The following is a 27,207-nucleotide window of genomic DNA, read 5'->3' as shown; positions in this document are numbered from 1 at the left end:
TCCAAGGATTGTGCTCTTCATTTTCATTTTCCTCTCAGAAGTTCGCTAGCTCTGATTCTGTTTCAGGCCTAGATTAGAAGAAGAATGGAGGGCTGTTTCCTCCCCTCTTTCTCTTTTTATGGGTAATGAAGCGTCTGCCTGCTTCACAGAAATGAAGTTTGTAGCTAGCTACATCCTAGTTTGCAGCATCTCAAACAAATGTGAGCTCAGGTGGAGACATTTGTGACTGGGTGGGTATATGCTGATCCCTGAATTCTAGAGCACTTGTCACAGAATGGCAGGAGGATTATCTTCACTTTTCTTTTGGGGAATGGATTTAGTTCATTAAAATCTTGACTAAAGAAAGCAGAATTTAAGCAATCACTTTGTTTTCCACAATGTTCTCTCAATGACTGATTGGATATCAGAGCAAGACCTGTAGATTTAAAGGAACTGGAAGAAAAGATGGGTCCTCTAATCAGTTGTCTTTGTTGTAAAAAAGGGAACTGCAGTTGACATATTGGCAATTTGGGTGCTGCCCACACTCATGACCATCTTGGAGGAAAAAAGGCATTTTCAAAGAAGGCTTTATTTTGTCTAAGCAGAGGTATTTTAGAGCAAAGTATGAAACATTAGCATTGTTGAATTATATGAATAACTTATAATAATTAACATTTCATGTTTAGCCAAAATTGGTAACTTTTCTGGTAAGTTTGATTTTGAATTACGCACTTGTCTAAAGATTTTATATATCATTATTTTTCTTGTCTGTCACTTGTACAACTACCTGAGATGTTTTTCTTATTGCCTTGTTTTTAATGTAACTGAAAGAAAAATAAAGTAGGCTACTAGCTTTGCATTAAAAGAAGGACTGATGGATCTATTTAAGTGCAGAGAACTTCAGAGCATTTTCAGAGATGCATCTGAAATCTGAGTTTGACAGCCCAACCATAACTCATTCTCTAGGTATTGGAGAAGTCTTAAGCCAGAATTTAATGACCAATGTATTTCTACAGTTAAAAGCATAACAATCAAGTACAGCAGCCTGAATTAAAGACTGGGTTTCTAAGCTCAAATTCTGCCAATGGTCAAGCAGATATTTTTTCATGCCAGATTAAACTGTCAGGCTGAGAAGGAAATTTGCCTGCTGGTAAGGACACTGAGGATCATCAAGTAGAGTTCGGTTCTCCTGTGTAGGAGACTACTTTCCTGGTGGCTAATTCAGTTCAGCCGAATGTGGACTGTCTGAGGACCATTGCAGACCTTATCTTGCGGTTAAATGCTTTGGCGTTGCTCCCTGAAAAATAAATGTTACTGAATGTCAAAAACTGCCAGAGAATGCTTAGAGGGTCGCCATGAGAGAAAATGAGCTCTGTGTAGCAGATGGCACGTAAAGCTGCAGCCCTGTGGCTTACTGGCAGCTACAGTTCTGATAGCACGCAGCTCTATTAGACTCTGCCTGTGCTAGTACATTAGATGGATAAAGGCTTGTTTTCTGTCCCTAAATGCAACTGGTGCAGGGTGGCTTAGGTCCTTGTGACTAAACCTCCTCCCCTCTGCAAACATCTTGGCCTTATCCCTTTGGAACAGCCACGGCTTGAGGTACTGCATGGACTGAGGCCTGGGCATTGCCTCAGAGGGCTCTGGCTGGCAGGGGCCAGAGCCGCGCCGAAGGCCGTGTTCGTGAGGCACGGTGGGCGATTACACCTCGGTCCCTGTGACATCCCCTTGAGTTCACTAGTTTAGGCGTAGTAATAAGCCACGCGTAAGGACTGTGCTAGAATCGTTGTGGTACTGTAGAATAGTTTGTAAATGTAAATCTAGTAAGACTACAATGAAAACCTGTATTAGTTCATCACTGAAGTGATTCCTTGTCTACAGATGAGATTCATGTAAGTGTTCCTCTGTACCTGAAAGCTTATTCCATTGTGAGACATTCAGTCTTTGATCAGAATAGAAACTTTATGAAGTAATGATGCTCTTTAGATGGTTCCTATGTTCAGGCAGTTGCTGTAGTACAGCCAGAGAAAGGAGAGCATGCAGCATCTTGTACCTTGCAGGCATTTGCTGGCTTTCTCCAGGCACTGCATGAAGAATCTGGTTGTAATGAAGGTGTGCAAATCCACCCCATGAGAGCTGTGTAGGCAGGTGGTGTTGTTAGACTTTACCCTCTTTATTCAGGAGTTGGTGTGACAAAGGAGTATTATCCAAAAAAGTGTATTTAGTAATGAATATCTGAGATGACAAGTTTGTTTTCATAGCGAGGGAAGTACCTATGCATACAGTGACACAATTGTTTCACTTTCAATGGCGTCAGTGCAAAAGGCATTCTTAGAAGAAGAGCTTTTAAGAGCTTCAGAATACTCAAGATATTTCTGAATTTTGGAATATATCTTAGCAAAAATAAATGTGAATGAATTTTTTTTTCTTCTAGTTCCAGTCCAGATGTATGTTGACATACAGGATCTAGCTTGTGTACTTCACATTATTTAACATTCATTAACTTTTTTAAACTATGTATTGTTGCCATTGCTTTTGTCTTACACACAGATTAAATCAAAACATGACCTGCCGCAACACTTCTCTGTGCTAACTGGTCATATTGCTACTTAATAGAATTAGCAACAGCTGATGCATGAAATGTTTGGTACAGCATTATTAGCGGTAGTGTAAATTCACTCTTGTGCAAGAATTTAAACACTTTCCCTGATTTCTCCAAGGCAGGATATACTCTGTAACTGTACATTCAAAAGTTTAAGGACACATTGATAATACATCAAAGCATATGGAGTGTATAAATCTGACTATAAGAAAATAGTTGTTCATTGGTGTGGTGCTTAGAAAACATTCTATTTTTTTCATGGAAAAACCCATATTTTAATGAAAAATATCAGAACTCCTAACCATGACAGTTGTGAGTAGTAACACAACACAAAACTACTGGTAACATGCTCGTGCTTAACAAATACTTTTGAAAGGCTTAGTGTAGGTAAAATGATATTAAATATTCCTCTTTTAGGTATCTGGTGTGATTTTTTTAATTTTTTTTTTTGTCTCAAGTCTTGCATTGCACTTCTGGTTGTCATATACTGTGATTTAAAGTCACTTTACTCTGTGAAGTTTATCCTTTTTGGTGAGAGCATGATTTATGCTGTGATAGTTATTCCCAATAGTGAATCTGTTTATGCCTAATATTGTAGGAAATTCTGTAGTTACTCCATTTTACCATATTGTAACAGATAATTTAGGAAATAGATATGCAGCCCTTCCCATTGGCCACTGAATTTTTTCCCTACTCAAAGTGTAACAAGTTTAAGTGTTAGAAATGTTTCTATCTCACAACATTCACCAAGCATCCCCAGTAACGCCAAGCAGAAAATAAACAGAAAAAATACCTATCAGCTGTGCTGACAACGTATTACATACAGTCTCTGGATAGCTGGTGCCACATCACAGGTCATAGACTTAACAGAATGTGTTTACAAATAATATCTTTTTCAACACTCAAGTATGTGATATTAGTAGCTCCAACAGCAGCATAGACATACATGATAAATAATCCAGAGTGGGTGCAAATTTGAACATACAGACAATTAAATGTGAACTGGAAGAACATCTTAACCAGAAGAATATCTCAAGTACTGAACTTCAGAAAGAGCTCCTCGGGCATAGTTTTTTATATCTTAAATTTGAACCCTTAAATACAATGGAAATGGGAGTTAAGACCTTGAAAAGCTGTGCTTCTGGATATAATCATATCAGCATATTAACCTGGACCAGAAATTCACTTGTAAAGTGGTTTTTTTTATTGTCCCTGTTAATTACTTTTGGATGAAACTAAACCATCATGCTACAGGTGCTGGTGGGTACAGACAATGGTTAATCTAACGTAAGCAATCAAAAAAACACATTTGGCATGAACTTAGGTTCTTGGAAGGAACTTCTTTGTTCTACGAATCCACTCCATTGTAGCACACTACTGATGAACATAAACATAACCCCTGTTGTTCAAAGAGCAGCAACCCGGGTTTAGTGCAAGGGAGAAATTTGTAATGGGAGAGAGTTACAAGGTTACACTCTATAAAAAAAAGATTGAAGCTTATTTGTCCCACAGAAATAAGGTGGAAGTTGAATTGGAAGAGGCACACTGGAGCAGTTAGTTGTAAGCCCTTGACTTGAGCTATAACGTCAAAGCTTGGAGCAGCATCCAAGAAGTGATTGATATGTCTTAAATTTCTAGTTCAGAAGTGTACGTGACACATTCTGGCTTTTAGTTAGGACATTGTTTTTTGTTGTTGTTGTGTTTGTTTGTTTGTTTTTGTTTAGTTGTAGTTGTTTGACTAAAAACCTTGGATCAAGCCTCGTTGGCTCAACTTGAGAACTAGGAAGGTGTCCAGTAGCTATATTCAGAGTAGGCTTGCATTTATATCTGATTTGCTGTAGCTCTTTCCAAAACCCTGGGGATAAGCATTAGTAAATCAGTATTTTCTTTATTTTTCCATTGAGCCTGTCCAGTATGCAGAGGATGTCTTTGGATGAAACTGACGGCTATTGGCATTGTCTCTATGCAATTAACAAATGCAAATGAAGCATTATTTTCAGATATGCTGGAAGGCACTGCATCCCAAAAAGTGTTTAAGGGTCTCGGATGCAGGGCAGGGCTTTGCCCATGTTTGTTGCGTGGCTAGTTGTCAACTGGTGCTGCATTTTGGCCTCAAGTTCTCTCTTCCAGACGAGAACTGGAGGTCTGCTTTTACAAGGAGCAGATGGTTGATGGGTTTCTTGCAGCTCCTGGCAAGCCCTGAAGCCTCACAGTAGCTATTAGACTTCACTTGATACATCTAATGACAATGAAATGTCTAACCATGATTACATTTTTAAAGGAATTAGGAAAACGTCTGAACTTGTTATATATATTTTTTTCATGTATACATCTAGGTCTGTTTCACGGCTGTGTCTTACATTAGTGTGATAAACCTTTTAAACTATTTGACATTTCTGGAAGGAGCCCTGTTATCACTGTATTTCAATGAGAACTGCAAAAAGACAAGGACTGGCCATGCGATAAATGTCAAAAATGCTTATCCTGGCTGACTTCCAGGCAACAGATTTATGTCAAATTATGGTATTTTAATGATGAAAAGGCTAACACTTTCAGAAGAAATAGCTTATTTGCAAGAAACTCTCAGTTCTTGAAAGAAGCTGCCTGAGTCTATGTGAATGCCGTGTGATAAACTGTTGGAGAGGATAGGGCTTATTTTTAACTTTAAACTCAGCAGTGCTTGGTGGATAGGTTGCATATACGAAATCCAGTGTGCTTGTTGACTGCCTCAGCTTCTGCAGGTATCAGCTAGAGTAGCCACAAAAGTAGACGAACGTATATAATTCATAGCAAGTGCTCCTTTAGTGGAGTTCTCCAAGGTAAAGTTTGCTAGCCTATGTAGGAGTTTTAACAGCTTTACACAAAACCGACTGGGGCTAAGTTTAGACTCTAGCAATGACAGATGGTAGAACTGTTTAATTTATTTGTTCACAGTTTACTGTCAAAAGACTGAGAATGGTGTATCTTGTTAAATGTGTGGGAGAGTAGCAGAAGTAAAGGTTGCATTTTTGGAAGAGCATTGGACTGTGGAATGGGAGTGACAAGAGGAGTGAAGGAGTGATAATTAGGGACATGCAACAGGAGCGCAGGCTGGCAGGGAAGAGCACGGGGTAAAGATGGGAATTTAAACTTAACAGGGACGGGAAGAAAAAGATTCCTACAGGGATCCAGAGGCTGAGTAGGGTTGCTTCAGTGCAGGGAGGCACTGAAGGCTGATGTCCTGGAAAGTAAGACTGGATGAAGGGACAGCTACCTTTCTCATCGTTACTTGTAGGTAAGTCCAATATAACCCGTACTAGTCCTCGGTGTAGGTTTTATGGGAAGATTAATGTGGTCTGAGAAACTGGGTGAATAAAAAGTAAAGGGAAGTTGGAGATGCAGTCACCTAAACCTACATCCTTACTCCTCTTTCAATAACTTGAGTATTATATTGTTCACATTCCAGTCTGAGGTGATACTTGGAGAGCATTATTTAAAAAAAGATGTGTTAATTGCCTCTTTGTCCCATACAAGTAATTGTGTATGGCTTATTGTCCTTCCTATATATACTGATACTATTCATAATAATAGTTTTTAGTTCTAGTGGTGTTTGTAGGGATTTTTTTCCTAAGTCCATTTTTTTGTTATTTTTATTGAACAATACTTTATTGTGTGACTGTTCCCATTGATTTCACCTAAATTACTTAGGAAGTATATATTCATGGGCCCAAGTGATTTGTTTCATTTTTTTTCAGAACAAGTTTCTGTATTTCTTTATTGAGAAAAGGACTCTTTTGCAATATTGATTGCTATGGGGAAGTATTGAACGCTTGTTATAGATCTCACTCTAACTCACAAGTCAGTTGCTATTTAGAATTCTTTTCCAAGGAAATACAGGAGTTAGCGAAGATGGAAAAATGAGTCCTGTTCTTCCTGGACCTTCACTGGGGTTATTTTTAATTCTTAATAACATTTCTTTTCTTTTCCTAGGCAATGTTCAGTCTCTGCATGGTTGAAAGTGAAGCTGATGAGGTGAATTTGCATGGTGTCACAAGCCTAGGTTTAAAACAAGCCCTGGACTTTGCATATACTGGACAGGTACTGTACAGTTCTTCAAACTGAGAGAGAGAAGTTAAAACAATTTGCAATAATAACAGATCACCCTTAAAGAACTACTATAAATGATTATTATTCACACTGCCCAGTACAAGGTCTTTTGGTTTAACAGATCTTATTTTGGATATACTGCTGTGTCTGTGTGTCTGTATGGTGGTGTGGGGGTGGCTGGGGTGGTGGTTGGTGGTCCCCCTCTCTCCCCGTAAGAGGGATTATCTAATAAATATACTGTTTATGTGCATTGTATCTAGGCAGTGAACCATACAGGACTCCTATGCCCCTTTTATGGTGGTCTGGTTGCTCATAAAAATTAACGTAAGTTGATCTATCTGCTAAATATGGGAGGAAAAACACACTAGGTGCTTTTCTAAAAATAAATATTTATAAACCATTGCTGTGCTTGAAAAATTATAATTGAGGGAAAATGTAGTATTTTACTTTTTGGGCAGATGCAGTCCAAGTCTTTGTAAACGCTTACAGGTAATACACTTTTTTTTTTTTTTTCATGTTTTATGATAGCATGTTACTAGTGTATAAGTCAAAAAAAAACTTTGGAGAATTGGAGAATGTGGAATGATGCTCCTATTCCCACCCCTGTTGCCCTCTCCACAATGATACAAAACAAAACAGCACAAAGAAAACATGTATGTTTCCTGCCATGCCAATGCACAGCATACCTGGTCAGCACTGCTATATGATGCCATCTCAGTTCAGTGAGTTGAGAACTTCTTACGCCCAGCTTGGAGTTGCATTGTTTTTGCTGTGCATTTTTAACGCTCTAGATAAACACACGATTTCTGGAATTATTGCTAAAATAATTGAATATGTTAAATTTGAAAAGAAAAGCTTAAATCCATATCTAATTATTCCATATTATCATTATATTATAATATATTATATATATAATGTATAATATATATTATATAATAATAATATTAATATTATTATATTATTTAATTATGGGTTGTACTACGGTATGAGTATCGGACCTTTTTTTTTTTTTTCATAGGGAATTAAATAGAAATAAGGGATTTATATGTATTGCCACAAAACAGTTAATAGTTTACAATTGGCCTTAGAGATTAACCCTTGAAATTCTTGTGTTTCTGCTTTTATGGAAAACACAGCTTATTCAAATCTTTCCCTTTGATATTAAAAAGAGAGTGAAAGAAAGACAGAGAGAGAAAAACAGAAAGATACTGTACCATGTTACTGAATTGGCTGAAGGTATCAGTGTATGGCTTGTCATCTGTATGTTTTGTGTTCTCTCACTTGAAAGTTTTGAAAGGTGAATGTTTCCTGTGCTGTTGAGCACCTGTACCATGCTCAAAGTCATTCAAGAGTATGGGCCTATTATTCTGAAAAGAGAAGTCTTACTGCTAAATGGAAGTATTCAAAATACACTTTCTAAAGCCAATTTTAAAAAGATGGGTTGTAATGGACTTGTATCTGACCATTTCTGTCTGCTGTGAATAGAGGTATGCTCCCCTGCTGTTCGGCAAAATTGAAACTTAAGTAAACCTGTGTAAAATACGTTGGGAACCACAAAAGGACAGATTTGTTTTCTTTAAGCCAACAGTCCACCCCACCTTGCTGCTGGGATAGTATCCTCGGCTGCGTAGTAAATAATATGTGCCTTCTATCCTTGATCCTTAGTATTTTGCTAAATCTGCATTCAGTTTGAATGTGTTTTAACTGAAATGTAATCTGTATAAAACAGTGTATTGGAGACATCTGGTGGAAATATTCAATATTGCATGATAGCAATATTTGATGCCTACAGTTGTTTAAAATTATCAAAGTTAAGAAATTTAATTTTTAGCGTGATATTGCAATCTGATATCCATCTCTTATATCCTTGCATTATTTTTTTTTATTTGAAATGTGACTGTAGACTTAAATTACTGATGTTATCGTCCTGTGTACTGAGGCAGACAGTGCTTTATTGTAATAACTGTTGTAAATCTTTTGCTTTTAAGGGAAAATTGATTTTTCAATAGAAGAAAAGATTGTAATAAGACTGAAGTTAAATTTAAATAATATAAGAATTCCAACCGAATTAATGCATTACTATGATTCCTTATCATATAACAACAAAGAAATGTTGATATAGAAATGCATAAAAACTCACAAAAGGAATAGTAGCAGAATGCGATGTTGCTGTATCTGCTTTTTCTCAAGAGTAAAGTTGAGACAAAAAACGGATACAATTTCATTAGCTTGTTCTGTGCAGCTAGACTCTCAGTAGTTCTCTAATAATGAAATCTTTGGCAAAAGTGACCTTTCTTCTTACTCAGCGGTTCAGCAGACAATCTACTTAAAACAGGCATACAGCAGGCTTATTTGGAGGGGTATTGCCCCTTTGACAGGCTCTTCCCAGAGTGTTATATGTGATTGCAAAAGATCAAGGCAAAAGTTGAATTTAGTGAGTGAGTGTTGTGATATGCAGCTAATGGTTTCTTATTCCATAATGAATTTGAGGATGCTAAGGTTTCTTGTTTTCTGCATCAAGAGAGAGAGGAACCTCAAATCTGATTTGTTTTCTCTTCCAAATCCACAGTGCCCAAATCCAATGCCTACAAAGATGAAATTCCAGATTCTTGTCAGGATTTGCAGGCATGATTTTTCTTTTGGAATTACGTGTCACTGTCCTAACTGTCCTTCCTAATACAGGATCGTGATCATTTTTTGGTGCTCTTACTGCCATGTCTGTAATGTCCTAATGAAAGAATGGGGTTTATTTTCCCCCTTTTTCTTAGAAGGAGTTGAATCTACATTGTCTGAAAATAAGAAAACTTTTCTGATTGACTGTAATGTAGTCTAACGGATAGTTCCTTCAGTCTTTTTGGGTGAAGCTGAAAAATGAAGACATACTGAAGTTTGAAATAAAATGTGCCTTAAATACCTTCCCTATTGGATCAGGCATTTTACCATGTACTCCACGTATTCACAGTTCAGTGATACAGCTCTTTCCCTTTTGTAGTTGTCTCTCTCCTTTCTTCATAAAAGGGCTTTAGGGTCATTCTCTCATACTTCAAAGTGGCAGCAATGTCAGTAATTGGATTGTTCACCCTTCCTTCTCACAGAGGCATTCTGCAAGTATCAGATGTGTGTTGGAATGGAGGTAGATGAGATACAATCAAGACAGAAATATTTTAGATATTAATATAAGGAAATAGTTCTTGGGGCAGGGCTTGGAATTCATAATTCCTTCTAAGTAAGAGCCTTAACCACTGGGTTAAAGGATTATGGGCACTGTTGTCTGCTCTTTTTGACTTTTTTCTTGTTTTTGTTTTTGAGCTTTAACTCTTCTTTTACCAAGAGGCATAATCAGACATGGAGGAATGGGATAACCCATGATTAAGCCATTTCAGCTGGATGGTGAATCACTCGTCATTACAAGAAAAGCTGCTTTTGATCAGAAGACCATCTCTGGGCCTCTGAAAAGTTTCAGTGCTGAAAACAGAGTCTTAGGAAGTATAAGTCCAGTAGGACTGAATACGTGGCTTAAAGTGAAATTCTGAGGCTCCTCATTTTAGATGGGACTCTTGCATTCCTCCTCATATTCAGGTCCAGCAAACTACATTTTTTTTAATGTTTTATTTAAGTGACACCATCATTTGAGTCATCTGACAGGTCCAGTAGTATAGTTTCAAGAAAGAAGAACCACATGAGAACAGTGGCTTTAATTTGCAGTAGGTGATTGTGATCCTAATTCAACAAAAATACAAATACACAGTTGGAGTTCTATGTATACCGAAATGCTTTGCAGACTCGGATCTCTCTTCTTTGTAATTAAATTCTATCATCTGTCGTTAATCTATGGTAATAAATTATATTTTGCATTTAGGTAGAGTTGTGTTTGAGGACCTCAAAATACATTACAAAATCAAGTAATCACTGACCTTACTTTATTTCTTCAAAAATCATTTCATTCTCTGATGTAAATAACTTTCCAAAAGCCATGTGGGAAACCAGCAGCTCAATGGGCTTAATACATAGTTCTCCTGACCAGTTCCTATTTTCTAACTGGCAGTTGTCCGTTTTCGTTTTCTAAACCATCACGTTTTGCTTTTGTATTAATAAAAAGTAAGTTGTCTCCCTGAAGTTATAAAATTATTCAAATTACCAAAGGAGAAAAGAAGGAATCATAGAGGTAGCCCTAGTATAAGGGCTGTTTTATGTTCGGTTATTTCTCCAAAAACAAATTTTGGTGTTCCTTGTGCTGTGGTATCTTCTTAGATAGCCCAAGATTAGTGCAGCCTTCAAGTCTTTCTACAGAATGTTGAAATGTTTCCATTTCTTGAAATTCACATACAAAGTTGCATTTATAATAATTTGAAAATAGTCTTTAAACTCTTAACTTACTTTTGTGACTTCATGTTTTTGTTACTTACATATTAAAAAAAAAAACAAAAACAGCAGCAAATTTTCTTTTACTCACCAAATGTTAACACAGAAGCAGTCTTTATTAAAGGTGATATCAATATATCATTCTAGTTACAAATGTAGAACTTCGTGTTGTTTTCAGATATTTTATGTGCTTGGGTTGCTCTCAATTACTTTAACACATTATCTACACATTATCTATCTTACTATCTAAGTTCTTTTTATTTAATGGCTTTATTTACCAACTTGTATTCACTTTAAAAAGAAAAAAAAAGAGGAAGAAGAAAAAACCCACCACTACCACCAACAGAAAACTGAATATGTGGTTCTGTAACAGCCATATCACTATATCACTTTACTAATCAGGTTTCATGAATTCATAGGAGTACCATCTGGTGATTTTTTTTTCAAATTCATACACATGAACCTACAGTTAGTTAAAGTATTATCTTATAGCTCCTTTGTGAAATTGTTTTTTGGTTTTGACGTTTTTTTCTGTTTTTTTTTTTTTTTTTTCTTAAATACTTCAGCTAGGTTTATCCTTTAACAGGAAATGTGGAAGAGTGAAAGGTGTTCTCGGTAGTAAAGAAATAGTACATATAAATATTTGTAAGTACAACTGTTTCTCCTGACAATTGCTTTGATTCCTTCATAGAATCATGGCTTTCATCTCTCATCAGAATCTCCCTCCTTTGATAGTGACAGCTTTTCTAGTGATTAGCCAGTATTTTATTTGCCATTTTCAGTTAAGATGGAGGGGAGATGGCTGTCAATATCTTAGCACCTCTTATTCTGCTAATCCTTTCTAGCTCCCTTGTGGATGAGGTATGTTGCAAAGCAGTGTTGTGAGTGGGTGATTTTCCTGGGTAAATGGCCTCCTGTGTGTTGCAGTTCTACTGGTTGCCTTTTGGAAAAAAAAAAATAATGAATTTTAGGGTTCAATTAAACTGCCTGGTGACTACAAATATCCTCGTTCTTTTCTACCAGGCACAACATGCCAAGGTCTTAGAAAAATATATCTGCAGTGGGACTATGTCTTACAGTAAATGTTTATTTATATCACATAATTTTCAATGTGATTTCAAAGCCAAAAATATAAATTTGATATTTAGAAGTCAAAAAGGAAGTGTCCAGTGCTATCAGGATGATAATCTTGTTTCTGTGCCTAGCACTAAGGGTATAGCTACTAGGTCTCAGTTCATAGTTCAGCTAGAGATTGTCCAGAAGGCTTAGAATAATGTGGACCATAATTACTGACTTTATGTAGTTTTTTAAGACGAGCTTTAACATTTCATGGTATTTGCTCTGGATAGGTATCAAGGTATGGACACGGCTGAAAGTAATCAAAGTATTGAAACACCTCACCAAAGAAAAAGTGAGTTTGCTTGGAGTCTTAGTTCATATGCTAAGCATTTAACACAGACTTTCATAGAGTTTTCTGGAAAAATGCTATGATATGTATCAGAGAAATGCTGGTCATGATTCCTGCTGTCACTGGCTAATGAGACGTCTGGGTTTTGCAGTGAGTATTATCAAACATTACGTGCCCAGGCTTTGGGCAGTTGCCTGCAGGGCACTGGAACATTCTTGCCCCGCTCACGTTTTTTTGAAGCAGCCTCTTCTCAACATGTGGGGAGCCCAAAATTCAGCTGAAACACCAGTGAGCAGAGAGACAGGCAGAAGTGCTAACTGGTTGTGAGTGAAATGCAGTCTAAATTGCTTTAAAAGAAAAGTTACTTTTTTTCGATTGCTCTGAAGCACACAGAATGGTCTCTGGAGGGGAGAAACAAGCGGTGCTTTTGTTAGATGCCTGTCTCGTCTGAAATGCTGATCACTGCAAGGGGAGTCAGGAAGGAATTTTCTCTTGCATCAGGCTGTCAGGAATTTTAGGATTTTTTTTCTTTTTTCTGTGATAAATTCCATATGGTTTACTATCTGGAATTTTCTGACATGAAATTACATGTTTCTTTACTGTCATAGTGTAACGGCCTGCAGTATAAAGAGAATAGATCTGTTTGGTCTGTCCAGATATAAACCTACGAAACTCCATAGGAAGCGGTAGTTAACCAGGACCTTGCCTTCTCCCTCATGCCGTAAGTTTTGTTGGGAAGGACAGCTTAAGGAGGTTTCTTCCTCACTCACTTTCTCCTGTTACTGCCCTCTTTGCTACAATCATGCAATTTTTTGTAGGCTTATTCTCGTTGGTTGATTATTAAAAAAAAAAAATGCATTAGAAAAGTAGGAGAAGGTTCTTAGTCTGGGCAGCGTGGAAGTGAGACATGACTAGTTGTCCCAGCATTGTCCTTGAGAAAGGATGGTGCTTCATGTATTGCTCCTAGCCCAAGAAATCATACCCACTAGTTGCTTTGTGTAGTGAAGAAGTGTCCCAGGGAAAACAGATGGAAGAGAAAGGCAAGATGTGTGATCCCAGTTAATCTTCTCCACAGTTGCCCAGAGTCTAGAGGGAATGCACGGTGAATTGGAAAGTAAAAACATAAATCTTGGGGGAGAGGAATGAATTACAGGTTTAGAAGTACTGCTCAGAGGGTGGATGCATAAAGGGGTTGTTCAGGGCCTTGTGTGTTTGTGACCATTGGATTGATTATAATCGACCTCTTCTGCCTCAGAATTGTGTTTCAGAAGCTCAGGTTTCATCTGTAAAAGGTTCTAATTCTTACATATGAAGAACAGTTTTCCTCAATATATCAACCAAGCATAAATGGATGCATTTTCACATGGATTTATGTAGTACCTCTAAGAAACGTGGGTCTAAGAAATTGTGTAACCTGCCTTTCCTGATGCTGTGAAAATTCTGTTGCAAAGAAACACCAAATTTAGCATATTTTCTGTCCCTTGATTTGTGGATCTGACCACAAGAGTGGGTGAACGGGGTATAATACATAATTCCTGGAGGGTTTGTGGGATGATGAATGGTATAGAAGGACTGCCTTGAAGAACAAAATTCCTGTTTGAACACTGTGATTGTGTTGGAGGAAAAAAGTAACTTGACAAGGGAGATCAGTTTGAAAATGAGCAGTATATCACACCAGGGGCTTTGGAAAGTAAGCTGCTGAGGCTATCTGCAAGGTCTGGCCATAGTATAAAGGGAGAAGCATAAGCTGTTTTTCTTGGGTAGCATCAGTGGGCCAGATGAAAGTTGAGAGCATAAAGAAAATTAACTCTCAGAAACAAGGGTTGAATAGAGGTTTGATTGCAAGGTGCAGCCAGGTGCAATACATGAATTGCATCTAATTAATCTTAATATACAAACAGCACAGAAACCAGTTTTAAGGTGGCATGTGTCATACAAAGGCACATCCTTTGCTGGTGTTAATTGCAAGATTTGTCTGAAGTTGATGGTTCCAAATTACTCCAACCTAGTTTCTGCCCTGACAATTATGCCACACAACTCTTGGGTTGAGAATGGAGTAAGGAAAAGGACTAAGTTTCTCTCTTTAAGTTTCCACAGTAATAATTTGTGATTCATTCTGAAGGTGTGAATCCAATGTAGATCTTAGATTCCCTCTCTTTAATTCTCAATTGGCGTCGTTCTGAAGACCTCAGAGCTGTTGTTTTGAGGGTTAGACAGAGAGCAGTCAGTCACTGTGTACTTGTGGTGTACTAAATGGTGGTATTCATGTGCATTTACTGTTAAGATTCAGCTGGATAGTCTATATAGCAAACTAACAGCTATACTGGTGATTAATGAAATGTAATTGTATTAATAGAAGTTGAGGCTTGGAATAATTGTGGATTGCCCCAGTTTCAGTAGAAGGAGGGCTTGCAATATTTTTTTCCTTCTTTACTTACTGTTTTCTTTTTTCCTGTGGGTCTCCCCAGCATCAGTTTGCTGGTGGTTAATTAACATCTTTGCCTATATCCAAATGAGTATTGAATAAAAATTCACATAGTTCAACTTAAGGTGAAATATGGGAAGAGACAAAATAGACTTTCTTCAGTTTTCTTGGGAAATACAAAGGTTGAATATGTTATCTCAGTGGAATACATCTTGCTTGATGTAGAAAACTTGTAAGAAATGGAAAAAACAAAAACAATCAACAAAAAAACACGTGTTCTGCCACCTTGAAATGAACTTTGTTGCTGACTTTGTGCAGATCACCTCTAAGTAAGTAACAAGTTATCCTCCTTGCCCCTGGTCCTACTTCTCATCTCATAACACTACTAGTATTATTTATAAATGGATTGCTGTAGCTTTAAAATGCGTTACTGTTATCACAGTTAAATATAGTTTGTCTGTGCCTACAAGATAGTAATCTGCTTAGTGTTCTGTTTCTCTTCATACCGTGTCTTCAACAATACTAAAGCCGGTGGCTGGCATTTAATAAGTAATACAGCATCAGTTCAGGTGACAGAAGTTGCTCAGTGTAAATGATGTCTGAATAACAAACGTTGCAAGGTCTAAAACAATGTTTTGTCAGTCTGACCTTGAGTTCTCACTTGAAAATAATTTACAGTGCTGCACAGTTTTTTAAATGTACCTATTGAAGATATTTTTGTAACTGACATCCTTTCTGTCTTTCCCTTCAACTACCTCTCATCATGCATAGCAACCTAATTAGTATCAGCCAAAAATCTGCGTAGTGGTGGGCTTGATTCTTACTTACATTAACATCTTACACGTCTGTCTGGCTAGGTAAAGAAATTGTTACACTGCATGTAAATTACCTGTATGTTTGCCTAAAACTTAGTACAAACACATAGTGATTTGCACAAACTTTAAGCATGCAATACACTGCCAAGTAAATAAGAATCATTTCTTGTTCCTAAGATACCCATTATGTTGGGGATCACTTGTGTTTTTTGCTTGAAGAAATGTATGTTTTTGAGGGAAATGAAAAAATGTAGCTGCAAAAGATGCAGATCAGTGTCTTTCCTTTTTGTGTGCCATCCTCTATATTTCACTGTGTTTGAGACACACAGTGATACTGTGAGTTATAACTAAATTGTATGGGCAGAAGAAAAGGGATCTGAAAAAAGCTTTACTTCCCTCTGGAACAGTGAGAGACTGACCTCATGTGGTGTGAAACCAAAGTTGACAGGGGAAACGCAAGAAGCATAAAACTCTGAATAAATGGATTATCTTTGAAAAATTAATATTTCTCAACCTTTTCTGATTTTTCTTTGATGCTACATCAGTTATCTTTAAATAATATTGGTTTAGATAGTTTGTTATGTGCTTGCTGATAAAAGAGATTGACCGGTGTCTATATTCGCAAAGACTTTTTGTGTCCTGAGAGGGATGCTCTAATAAGCTGACCCCAAGACAGCAGGTTAGGAGCTGAGGCCCAATTATCCTGGTTGCTGCCTGTGCGTGATTTTAATTGAAATGAGTAGGAGTTTCGTGTGAACAAGTGACAGGATAATCAGTCTTGGTTTCTAAGCCCTTTCTGGCACTTCCCCAGCAGCATGCACACTCTGTGCCTTCACAGCCTTGCTCTGTAAAATGGAGAGAGTGGTTAGGAAAATTATGAAGTGGTGTACCACGCAGAATGGGAAGGGAGTTTCTAATCTGTATATTTTTACAGGCATGAATAATATTAATTCTGGAGACTTGTCAGTTACGCTGGTCTGATTTATCAGCATATATGGAAATAACCAGGTATAGCATACACACATACAACAAAAGGATGTTCTGCTGTTTTGAAAAGTCTCCTTTTTAACTAACTAACATGCATTTCATTTTAAAGCATATGGGGGTAGTGTGGCTTATGGACTCTTGCAGGAAAATCTGCTTGCTAGTCAAATGTACTCTAAAAATTCTGTCCCTATCCTGCAAAGATTTTTCTGTGTGCTTCTATTTTCTTCTTTAAGTTGTCTGAAATGTCTGAAGTACCAAAGGCCTGTAGTGTTTTCTACAAATAGTCAGAGTTCTGCATGACAAAACTTTTATTTTCTTCTTTACAGATCCTTTTGGAGCCAGGAGTGATACAGGATGTGCTAGCAGCTGGAAGTCATTTACAGTTGCTGGAGCTTCTCAGTTTATGTTCTCACTATCTCATTCAGGTGAGGCTTCTCTTCATGATTATTGGCCATTTCTGTTTGGTAAACCTTTGTTCCAAGCCTAATTTCAGTAGGAGAGCATTAGTGAAGTACCTGGTGTAGCCTAAGTGGCAATAAATTGGATCTCAGGAGACCTGAATTCAGAGGGCAATATGGGTATTAATTTTTGGTAGGTGCTTTGTCCTCCATCCCTTTTATCCATTTCAGTCTTGAAAACAAGGGTGCTCCATTGATTAGTATCAGCACACAGGAGTTTGATTCCAGCCTTCATCAGAGAATTTGCTTTCTTCTTCTGCAGTTTCCCAAATGTTAAGCATTTCCCTGTTGGTGATCATGAGTATTGTGAAGCATTCAGTTGCTTAAGTGTTCACTACAGAATATTGACGTATATTCCAGGGCACAGCTACCTCTCGCTGAATGGGTAGACTGAATTACAGTGGCACCTTTTTATCAGCTGGCCTCACACCCATAATGCTAATAGTAATATCAACATTAAAGCTGTCATTATGAAGAAAAAAAAAAAAACAAAACTGAATGCAGTAAAATCCTGTTTTGTGCTTGGCTTGTGTAGGAGATGGCTCATGATGGTAGCAAGAACATAGCTTTGATGTTCAGCAGTGAAAAGCTTTATAAAAAATAGTAATACCAGTTCTACAGAACCATTTACTTTTCTTTGTAATATTTCAGTATTGTTTCTGAATAGGGTGGTTTAGCTTTATCTGTGCAACAATTGGGCATGGAAGTGCATGTCAGCACAATGCTTGCTGTATGCCTTTGCCTTCCACCAACATAATTGCCTTTGAACAGTCTGCTGAGTGTGCTTGGCAGCACACTGAGCTGCTGAGTACCATAGGCATGCAGAATCTCATGTTAAGAGCCTCAGGATGTACTTGAAGGCTTTGCATCTTATGGAGAGTCTGTTCTTTGAGTGTAGCCTCAGGGAAGCCTTCAAAATATATGTTAAGACAGTAATGTGGTATTAATTTGTGCATATTAAAATGATTAGGAAATTAAAGTAGCTGGTAGAGGACTGCAATTTGTGTCAGTTCTGTTTTCAGGAATGTAGGGAAAAATTGAATTTTTGTGAGAAAGTAGACATGGAATGTAATGGTATAGATGGCCTTTGAAGAAACAGGACTTGTGAGATGCCAAATAACCCACAAAACCATTTGGCCTACCAGCTGTCAAGCATGCATGGGAAGGGGGTATTATAACAAGAAAGAAGACACAGGTCCAAAACTGACAATCATACAATATATTTAATGCCCCCATAACTAAATCAGTCATGTGAGCATTTGTTTGCAGCTTACGTGCTCTTTAGCAGAAATTGGACCAAAGAAACCATTGCAGTAAAGAAGTTAGGAAATTAAAGTAGGGATGGAGCCGAGTATTGTAGTGCAGGTGAGGTAGGGACATGAGAGGACTGTAAGAAAGGTTCAGGTATGTGCCCAATTTAGGTCATGAAAGAATGAAGACTTATGTGGAACAGCTTCTGGTATTAGTAGCTCTTCCCTTGGCACCGTCTAAATGCTTTTTGATCTGCAGGTCACTGAAGTGGAAGCAATCATTGAATAGGTATAGTATTAACAGTGCTTTGGATCTAGTCCTTGATATGCAAGCCATAGTCAAGCATTTAGGAACAGATTGTTAATGAATTAGTAAAACAAACAAACAAAAAACAGCAACAAAAGCCAGTGAGCAAACATTGCTGCCAAATTTCTCTGTTATTAACAGACCAGTAAAAGTCCTATGGAGATGATGATCAATAAGTAGTTACTCAAATAATGCGAGAGAGGTCTGTTGTACTCTGAGTAGTGTACCGAGGTAGGGTAACTGAATCTGTGCTGGTGTGAAAATCAAGAGGAAGTGAGACCCCGTGTCAAGATTTACAATAATGGAGGTTAGGAATAAGGTAGGGAGGAGAGGTAGTGAATAAGGGGCAGAACGTGTATTGGTAGACAGAGTTATAGTGATAGTTCTGTAAATGTTTTTGAATTGGTCTCACTGTAAGGTTTTGAATCGGTGTGGAGGTCTGTGGGATGACTGTAGTTTACATCAAGTAAGGCTCTGTATTTACTTAACAGGTTTGCCCAGACAAGGCATATCTGTAGGCAGATTTGCGGCCTGAAAAGATCAGCGTAATAATTTATCTGCCTTGTTTGTTCCACAGAGTTACAGTCCATGCAAGTAATCAACCTTGAGTTGTCGTGTAAGCCTTTTTAGCAGAGGTCAACAAGGTACTGCGCATAAAGAGTGTGATATCTTACAGGGTCTAAATTAATTCTATCAAATACATGTTTGTTCTACATACAATTGAGTGATTTTAAAAATATCTATTGTAAAAATAAAAGCAGCATAGTTAGAGAAGTTTTCCTTAAAACCACTTATCCTTACTGCATTTGGGAACCGGGGTATCTTGTCACATCTGACCTCCTATGCTATGATACAGATGCTGTGTAGGGAATAATGCTTGCCCCTTCTTTTCTTTCTAATGTTAGGTTTTTTTTTTGAGTCCCAGGGTGCTGCAGAGTTCTTTGTTTATTGTAACAGTGAATATTTTTTCTTGCTACTTTCAGTTGTTCTGTTATCATGGAATTTAATTTAGCTTAGTTTAGAGTAAATTCAGGAAATACAATATGTGGGATCTAGCTGTCATTTATTATTGTTGTGGAATAATGATGCACAATTTTAACTTGTTAGGATTGTCTTTATTTTTTGGGGATGGAACAGCTTGTATGGATGCTGTTCTTACTGTTAGAGCTTTTTAAGCTGCTCTCTTCTCTAGATATTCCAAAAGTATATCAGTTTTTTGGAGTTCAAGATATATTTTTTCATTTCTTCTTAACAGTTATGTGGGGCCAGTAATTACTCCATAGATATCGATGAGCATTGTATTTAGATAAAAATACGACTCACTTGGTCCATATTTGTACCAAGGCCTATTTATAGCTTGTGAGGTACCACAGAAGACTGTACCGATCTAATTTATTTTGTCAAAGATGATTTGCGGTGCGCTGGGGTCAGACTAATTTCTAGCCAACACTAACTTTTTTATTCCCTGATATCTTTAAGGAATTTCCTCTCAGTTGTCTCCAGAAAAAAAAAAAAAAGTTAATTTGAATTTAAGATACATTCTGTTTCTTTCAGACCAACCAGCTGAAGCTGAGCAGTTTGTTTAATTTGTTGATAGATCTCAAAAAGATTTCTATAACAAATTGTTTCAGTCATATGAATGGTATTTTTACAAAGAGCTTTTGATCAAAGGCATGTCAGAAAAAAAAAGGAGAGGAACAGTCTTACCCCCTGCCCCCAATTTGGTAATATCCATATCTAAGACATTTATGATAACATGACACAATGGAGGTTTCTGACAACAGCGCTGGTTCACTAGGTGTGCTTTATCGTTCATAGACTTCACACTATCAAATGTTCTGTAGCATCTAATGTTGATTACATTTTCTGCTGGAAAATGTTTTGCTAACTTTGGATTGATAATTTACTAATTTTTATTTAAAAAAAATCTAATTCATATTTTCTTTATTTGCAAGCAAAAGAAATGCCCAAACAATCCCTATTTTAGATCATAATTCTAGATTTATGTTGTGCAGACTTTCACCCTGGCAGTGTCATGTCTTGAATTGCCACTATTCCTCAGTTTCTGCTGTTTGGGGGTTTTTGGTTTTAATTTGTTTTTGTAGATAGGGACTTCTTGAAGTATGCTGATATATCTTAGTTGAGATACATACATATTCATGAATCTCTCCTATTATGATGTCTGCATAATTCTCAGGTACTTTAAACACTGAAGCGAGGCTTGAGTTCTCACACATCCGTCTCAGCCTAAACAAACGGTAAGGCAACTTGATTGCTCTTAGCTGTATTGCTGCTATGTAGGTGAGGGAAAGCTAAGCTGAAGACATGAGCTTAGTGTATCTTGAATTGTACTTAAGTCCATGGGTCATGCATACAGCATTTGTGTGCAGAGTGTGCATCCAGTTCTTTAAGACTCATTTCCTGAGTTCATCTTCTAGCTAAAATTGATTGTCAGTTTTGGCTGAGGTTTTTACAAGGAGGCTAAGGCAGACAGCTGCAACAAACAGGTAGATGTTTGTTGAAAATGTAATGGGAATGGGTTATTCGACTGTTTTAATTTCCTTTTAAGAATTTTATCCTTTAAAGTTCCAGTGGACCACAGCTGTCCTACTATGACGTTGGAGAACACAAGAGAAAGTGAGTGGGAGGCTTTAATTGTGTAGATGGAGATCTGAGAAGGGACTTCTTGGAGCTGTGGAGAGCATGGTATTAGGTAGTGTATTTGTGATGACCTACCTTGCACTTTAAAGCTTGTAAATGTTTTTTTAAAGGGTACTTGTCAACTTTTTTTCTCATGCAACAGAATACGTGCTGAGAGATTTATTCAGAACATACAAATGTTTGTTTCAGAAACGTGTCTGAGTTTCATAGCTGATTGTAGATGTAAGAAGTTTCATCTTCCTCAACTGTTTGCACTTTCAGTAGAAAAGAGAATGTCAAACTGCACATTATTTCTACAATCTAAGAGTCTTAATAGGGAGGAAATGCTATGGAGGATATGAGTTTTCTTGGAATTTCCTTCTACTGAATAACATCTGCTCAGTCTTGTGTAGATACAGCTTTAGTAATCAATTTTTAAACCAGAGGTCGATTTTCACTGGCATTCAGACCTGGACTTTCCACTTCTGAAATCTTAGATTTAAGTGATTTTTCTGTATTTTCTGAAGACTAAGTCTTTATTGTATTTAGTGGAGCTCTGTATACCACTAGTATTGCATTCAAGGTAATAAGACTATAGGTGTGCGTGAAGGGTTTAGAAGTTGCAGAACTGCCTAAAGCAACCCACTGGTTTCAGTCTGAGAGGCAGGGTATGGCATGATTGTTCACATTTAACTTTCTGTTAGATCAGGAACATTTTATGAACAACCAGTTACATACTGGAAAGAGTCTGGCTTATCATTTATGTTATATTTAGTGGTTAGACAGTTGCATATTTTCATGTTCAATGCAGCCTTGCTAGAAATAATGTTAGCTGACTGTTGTTGTACTCGATGATTTCCAGCATTTCCTATTCTCTCAGTAGCTAGGAGCAGCAAGTACAGTAAGCATGAGTGGTGATCCTGATTGCCATTAAAGTTCTTCTGACTGCTAAAAATTGCTCTTGGGATCATAAATGTTTCAGTGTCAAGAGAAGTTAAAAGTTTGATGCCAAATTTTCCATTTTTTTAAACTGCATTAAGTTCCCTGCTAAATGATACGCATTCTAAGTTACCTTTTAGAAACTTCATTACAGTGGATAGGACTCTCCGACAGGTCTGCTTGACTGCTACTAATGTCAACCACAGCATCCATAAAGAGGGATACTTTAAGCTAAAAAGAACAGTTTAGATGAATAATAAAACGAGCCTGAAAAAACACAGCACTGTACAGCAGCAGTCAGAATCTTCTTGAAGCCTCCCCCTCTGTGCAGTGTGCTCTGGATTCTTGTATACAAAAGTAGACAGTGAGCAGGACCAGGCCTGGAATGCATAAATTAGATTGATTTAATGAGCTTGCAAATGATAAAATAAGACCACCTGGAATATTTTTTTGGTAATAACTGAAGCAGGCAAATGGTTTTGGGTAGGGGCATTTGATTTTTAACCTTCTACCCTAATGGTCAATCTATGCTTATAAAACAGATCTGTCTTTGCAGTGCATGAGCAACTAATGGTCTGGATCTTTTCTTCCACTAATTTTAAACTATTTTAATGTGTTTACAGATTGAATTATGTTTGCTACTGTCTTTAAAGGGAAAAACCTGCAAGTGAATCCAGTTGTGGAAGGAAAAGAGTGTGTATGGTTTAGATACGTTGTGGGTACCTGAGTTTCATAAGCTATTTCTTTTTCTTAAACCCAACTTCACTATTTAGAGCTGTGCCAGCAACACAATCCCAGCTTTCACTAAGATACAGTCCTTCAGAGATGAATCAATTCTTACACCAGAGATTGAGAGCATCACCTTTGTATTGCTAGAAGCCCCAGCTCAGTTGGGATTTTAGCTCCTGGATTTTTCATATAGAGCAAATTAAACTGCTGGAAAAAAATCTAAAGGTCATCAACAACCAAGGCTTGTGGTTTTTTTTGTGTTTTTGAGTGTGCGTTTGTTTTTAAACTAATACTGAGTTTTTAATCTACATATACACAAAGAATTAGAGTGGTGTTTTATAAAGCCACCCAACTGTATCTAGTGGTGGAGAGAGTGACCCTCGCATACCAAGAATATGAAGTAAACAGAAGAAACATCTTCTTGTGTTTTGTTGGTTTTCGGTGGTATGCAACCAGTTGCTGTGCCAGCCTGCTGTTTCTTGAGGGTGTGTGTTTTGTCAGCCGTTGTCACTGAGCTGTTGACAGTCATTAGGAAAGCTCGTGCCGAGAGCTCAAAAATAACTTGGGGGAATTTAGCTCATCTCTCTTAACTTACATAAACATATTACAGAGATACAGGTTTACATATATATATAATGAGAATGCACTACTGAGGATTCCAACTTAGAATGGGACTCAGGAAAAAAAAAAAAAGTGGTATTTTTCTCCTTTTTTCAGTTGATGTCAGTGAGGAAAGTAAAAATGGGCCCTTTGAATCCCATTTTTTCTGTGGCCTACGTGCTGCTGTTTAGCTGTGATGTGACAGTGGACGTTGTCCCCCTGGAGAGTTGGCTAATACAAGAACAAGGTGCCACTGTGGTTGGGAGCCCTCCAGCTTGGGTGTGTGTGTTCTGCTTTTCCTAACACAGTGATAGCTGACAAGGCTGAACTGGACCTGGTGAAAGATGTGTGAAAAACGGCACTGGAGTTTCTAGGTTAAGCATTGCTGCAAGATTAAAAATCCAGTTGTCTAGCTAGTTGTGTGGGCGCACGCAACCAGTGGCCTGCATCAGGTCACAGGAGAGGTGACAAACTGGGAAGAGGCAGGGACTGCTACTTCTTTCTTTTCTTAGAAATGTCTGTCAGGATGGCAGAGCAGCTTTGGTGTGTGTTTTAAACAATAATAAAGAACCTATATTGCTTCGCTGTTTCCCCCCCTTCCCTTCTCACATTGCTTTTCTAGCTGATGTGGCCTACTCTGCGTGACCTTCCTGTCCCTCAGCCCCTGAAAGACCTCTGCTTCTGGGAGCCTTCAAGTGGTTTTATAAAGCTATAAAGAGAGGCTGATGAATCCCAGAATGCTTAGTGTATGAAATTCTTCTCTGGTTTTATTGCCATCTGATCAATACTAATGTTTTATGCTCCCCTCCCACCCCGTGTCTTCAGCTTTTAATTATCCTTAACCAAGTGGGGCAGCTCAGATGCGTGAAGCAAAAAATGGCGTTATTTGTACATGGGTAGTGCAGCTACCCTTATCTGCTGGCGTCATCGGCGACGTGCACAGTTGTCGGTCTGGCAGGAAAATTTGGTTGTAAGAGGTGAAAACCAAAAGGTTGAATTACTGCACTCCCCTGAATGAGGCAGTCCGGGCTCCTAGCAGCCAGGCGTGGGCAGCAGGTGGCAGTGTAAGTCCACAGCAGCTTGAGCAGATGAATTGGAGCTAAAATCAGAAAAACTGAAAAGAAAAATTATTTATTTTTCCTCCGTATTAGTCTTCTGACCTAATCAGTAAAAAAGTCATTATTCACACAACACTGGGCAATATGCATTGTAATTTTTAACAAATAATAGGAAACTGTTAATGTTTTCACAGGAAATACAGTTCTGTCTTGTGCAGCAATGGTCATTTATCACTACACTTTGTGAAATCACTCATTTGTTCTAATTTGAATGTAAATGACTCTAAGGTTTTACAAATAAGGTGACAGACTCACATAAATGTAATTGCAGGGTTCATCTCTCTCTTTTTATATATCACTCATTAAGTTATGAATTAAATACATCGTATTAAACCAGGGGCATGTCCAATGATGATATTGTAATGGCAAATTACTCTATGCTATTAGAGGTGTATTTTTTATTCATGGACATTAATTTGTCATTAAGCAGCATTAGTTTAGCACTTTTATGTGGAAGACGTGACCTGAAAGAGGAGACTTACTGCTCTAATGTGAAAGAACGGGAATACAGGCACCAGACAGACAGCCTTTTTTTTTATTTTTTAAACCTCCTGTAAAGAAACAGAGGGATGTTTTATTTAAGTTTGCATTGATCTAAAACAATTTGAGTTGTGTTAAGCCATTTTAGCAAAGGTATTTTGGAAAAATGACAGTGCCTTGGTTATGAAGTATTTACCAATATGGGAAAAAAATAGAATGCTAAGTACGAAGTGACGACTATAAATCATTTGTAACCTATGAACCCAAAGAGAGTATTGGGCTTGAAGTGAGTTAGTCTGATTTTATCTCAGAAGTAGCACTGTGTTAGATAGTTGATTGTCCAACCTTTCTTTTCTCTGTACTGACTTAGCCAAAATAGAACTGCTTTTTTTCCTTCTTAGTTACAAAATAACTCTCTCTTATTTCCTCTATACTTCATGTTTTTAATGCTCTATTATTATTTTTAAAGGGAACAATTTCAAGTTTAAATGTTAAGTAGGAGCTGAACCTTTCTCAAGAAAAGGAAGGAGGAGAGGTACGATAGAATTTGAGAGGCATCTTGACACTTAAAGTATTAAACTAAGGAGAATACTGAATGTCTCAGTCTGGTCCATCTTTAAAAGATATTAAAATGGCATTGTAAATTTTATTTTCATTTATATTTCATTTCAACCATCTCTCTTTCAAAGTAAAAAGTCTGAACTTGATACCAATCAGTATAGTTGATTTTTCCCCCTATTTTGTTTTTTTTCTGATGGTTTAATTATTGCTGTTTGATCCATCTACCTTAACTGCTCACAACACACCCAACTAGTATGTTGCACTAGTTAAGAATAATTTGCAATGAAAATGCCCAGATACAAAGCCCAAGGTGTCCATAAGTAGTTTTCAAAACATAAGTACCTCAAGTTACATCTAGTTTTAACTACTATTAAATGCTATTTAAAAACTGATAGGAGAGAAACATTCTTCACTGAAACATTTCAATTCATAGGGTAGCAAAAAGAAGGAAAGAAGTTCCATGTAAGGCTGTTGATGTTTTCCAGCAGGTCTGCTGGCAGTAGTAAATGAGACAGCGTTTCAGCACTTTCCATCATGTACAGTGTTTTGCTTGCACAACTGCATAGTAGTGCAATTTGCCAGGGAAACACTATTTTGCTTCAGGATTATGATCTAGACTAATTCTTTTTAAAAGAAAAAATCCATTTCTGTCTAGTGGGGTAGTGAACAGGTCTTGAACCCAGAGTGAATGTAAATGTATACATGCTGTCTTCTGGAGTCTTCAACCAATGTGTAATGAAAGCTCTGAAACTTGTAAGTTGTCCTCATTCACCTCACTAACTCTCAAAATTAAAGACAGAAACTTAAAGATTAGTGGTATGAAAAACTTTATTAGCCATTACTAATGTCCTGCAAGTGTGCTATTCCAAACTGAAAAATGTTTATAACTTCATTCGCTTGTTCTCCTATGTAATCTATTCTAAACATCTGTTTATTAATTTGGAGGAAGTTGCTGCTAAATTTCCCATCTGTTTCACCAGAGTCTTTCAGAACTTGATTTGTACCACAGAGTGTGTGTAGCTACATAGGAAGTTTTGGATCTTGAATTGCTTAAACCAGGACTTTTATTTGCAGTTCAGGGGGAATTGAGATGGTATCACATAGCATTGTCTCTACTATACTATTTATGGCAGCGGTTGTGTCCTCTAGATTAGAGGAGTAGTAGTATGTTGGCTGGACTTTCCTTATAAACACTTTGACTTGTGTTGTGAAAGTTTCCAAAGCTGCTCAAAGGAGGTGGGTTTTTTTTTGTTTGTTTTTCTTTTTTCTGAATTCCATTTCAGAGTTCTTTCTTTGTTTACCATAAGCTACATCTGTTCTAATTATGTATGTAAAAGTCCTTGAATTTTCACAGTATCTACACATAACTGATAATCATGGGGAAAGTATTGTAGTAACTACAGACAGGTCTAGTCCCCCCAAAAAGCATCAGGATTGGAATTCTCATTGGCTTGAAATGGC

At 37.4% G+C, this 27,207-nt stretch overlaps 1 protein-coding gene across 15 annotated transcripts in view; it reads left to right on the top strand.

Moving 5' to 3' along the window:
- KLHL32 (kelch like family member 32) overlaps positions 1 to 27,207 on the top strand; it is a 123,873-nt gene that overhangs the window by 46,381 nt on the left and 50,285 nt on the right. For all 15 annotated transcript variants that reach the window (XR_010830445.1, XR_010830447.1, XR_010830446.1 and 12 more), the window contains 2 exons: positions 6,551 to 6,658; positions 16,991 to 17,089. Coding sequence is in view for 12 of the 15 variants with exons in the window: in XM_066994501.1 (XP_066850602.1) it covers positions 6,551 to 6,658; positions 16,991 to 17,089 (207 nt within the window). In the remaining 3 variants the exon portion in view is untranslated. The remainder of the gene's footprint in view (positions 1 to 6,550; positions 6,659 to 16,990; positions 17,090 to 27,207) is intronic.

The sequence above is a fragment of the Anser cygnoides genome, chromosome 3 (assembly GCF_040182565.1).
Source record: "Anser cygnoides isolate HZ-2024a breed goose chromosome 3, Taihu_goose_T2T_genome, whole genome shotgun sequence".
NCBI classification, from domain to species: domain Eukaryota; kingdom Metazoa; phylum Chordata; class Aves; order Anseriformes; family Anatidae; genus Anser; species Anser cygnoides.
This window is presented reverse-complemented; position numbering and strand designations above follow the sequence as displayed.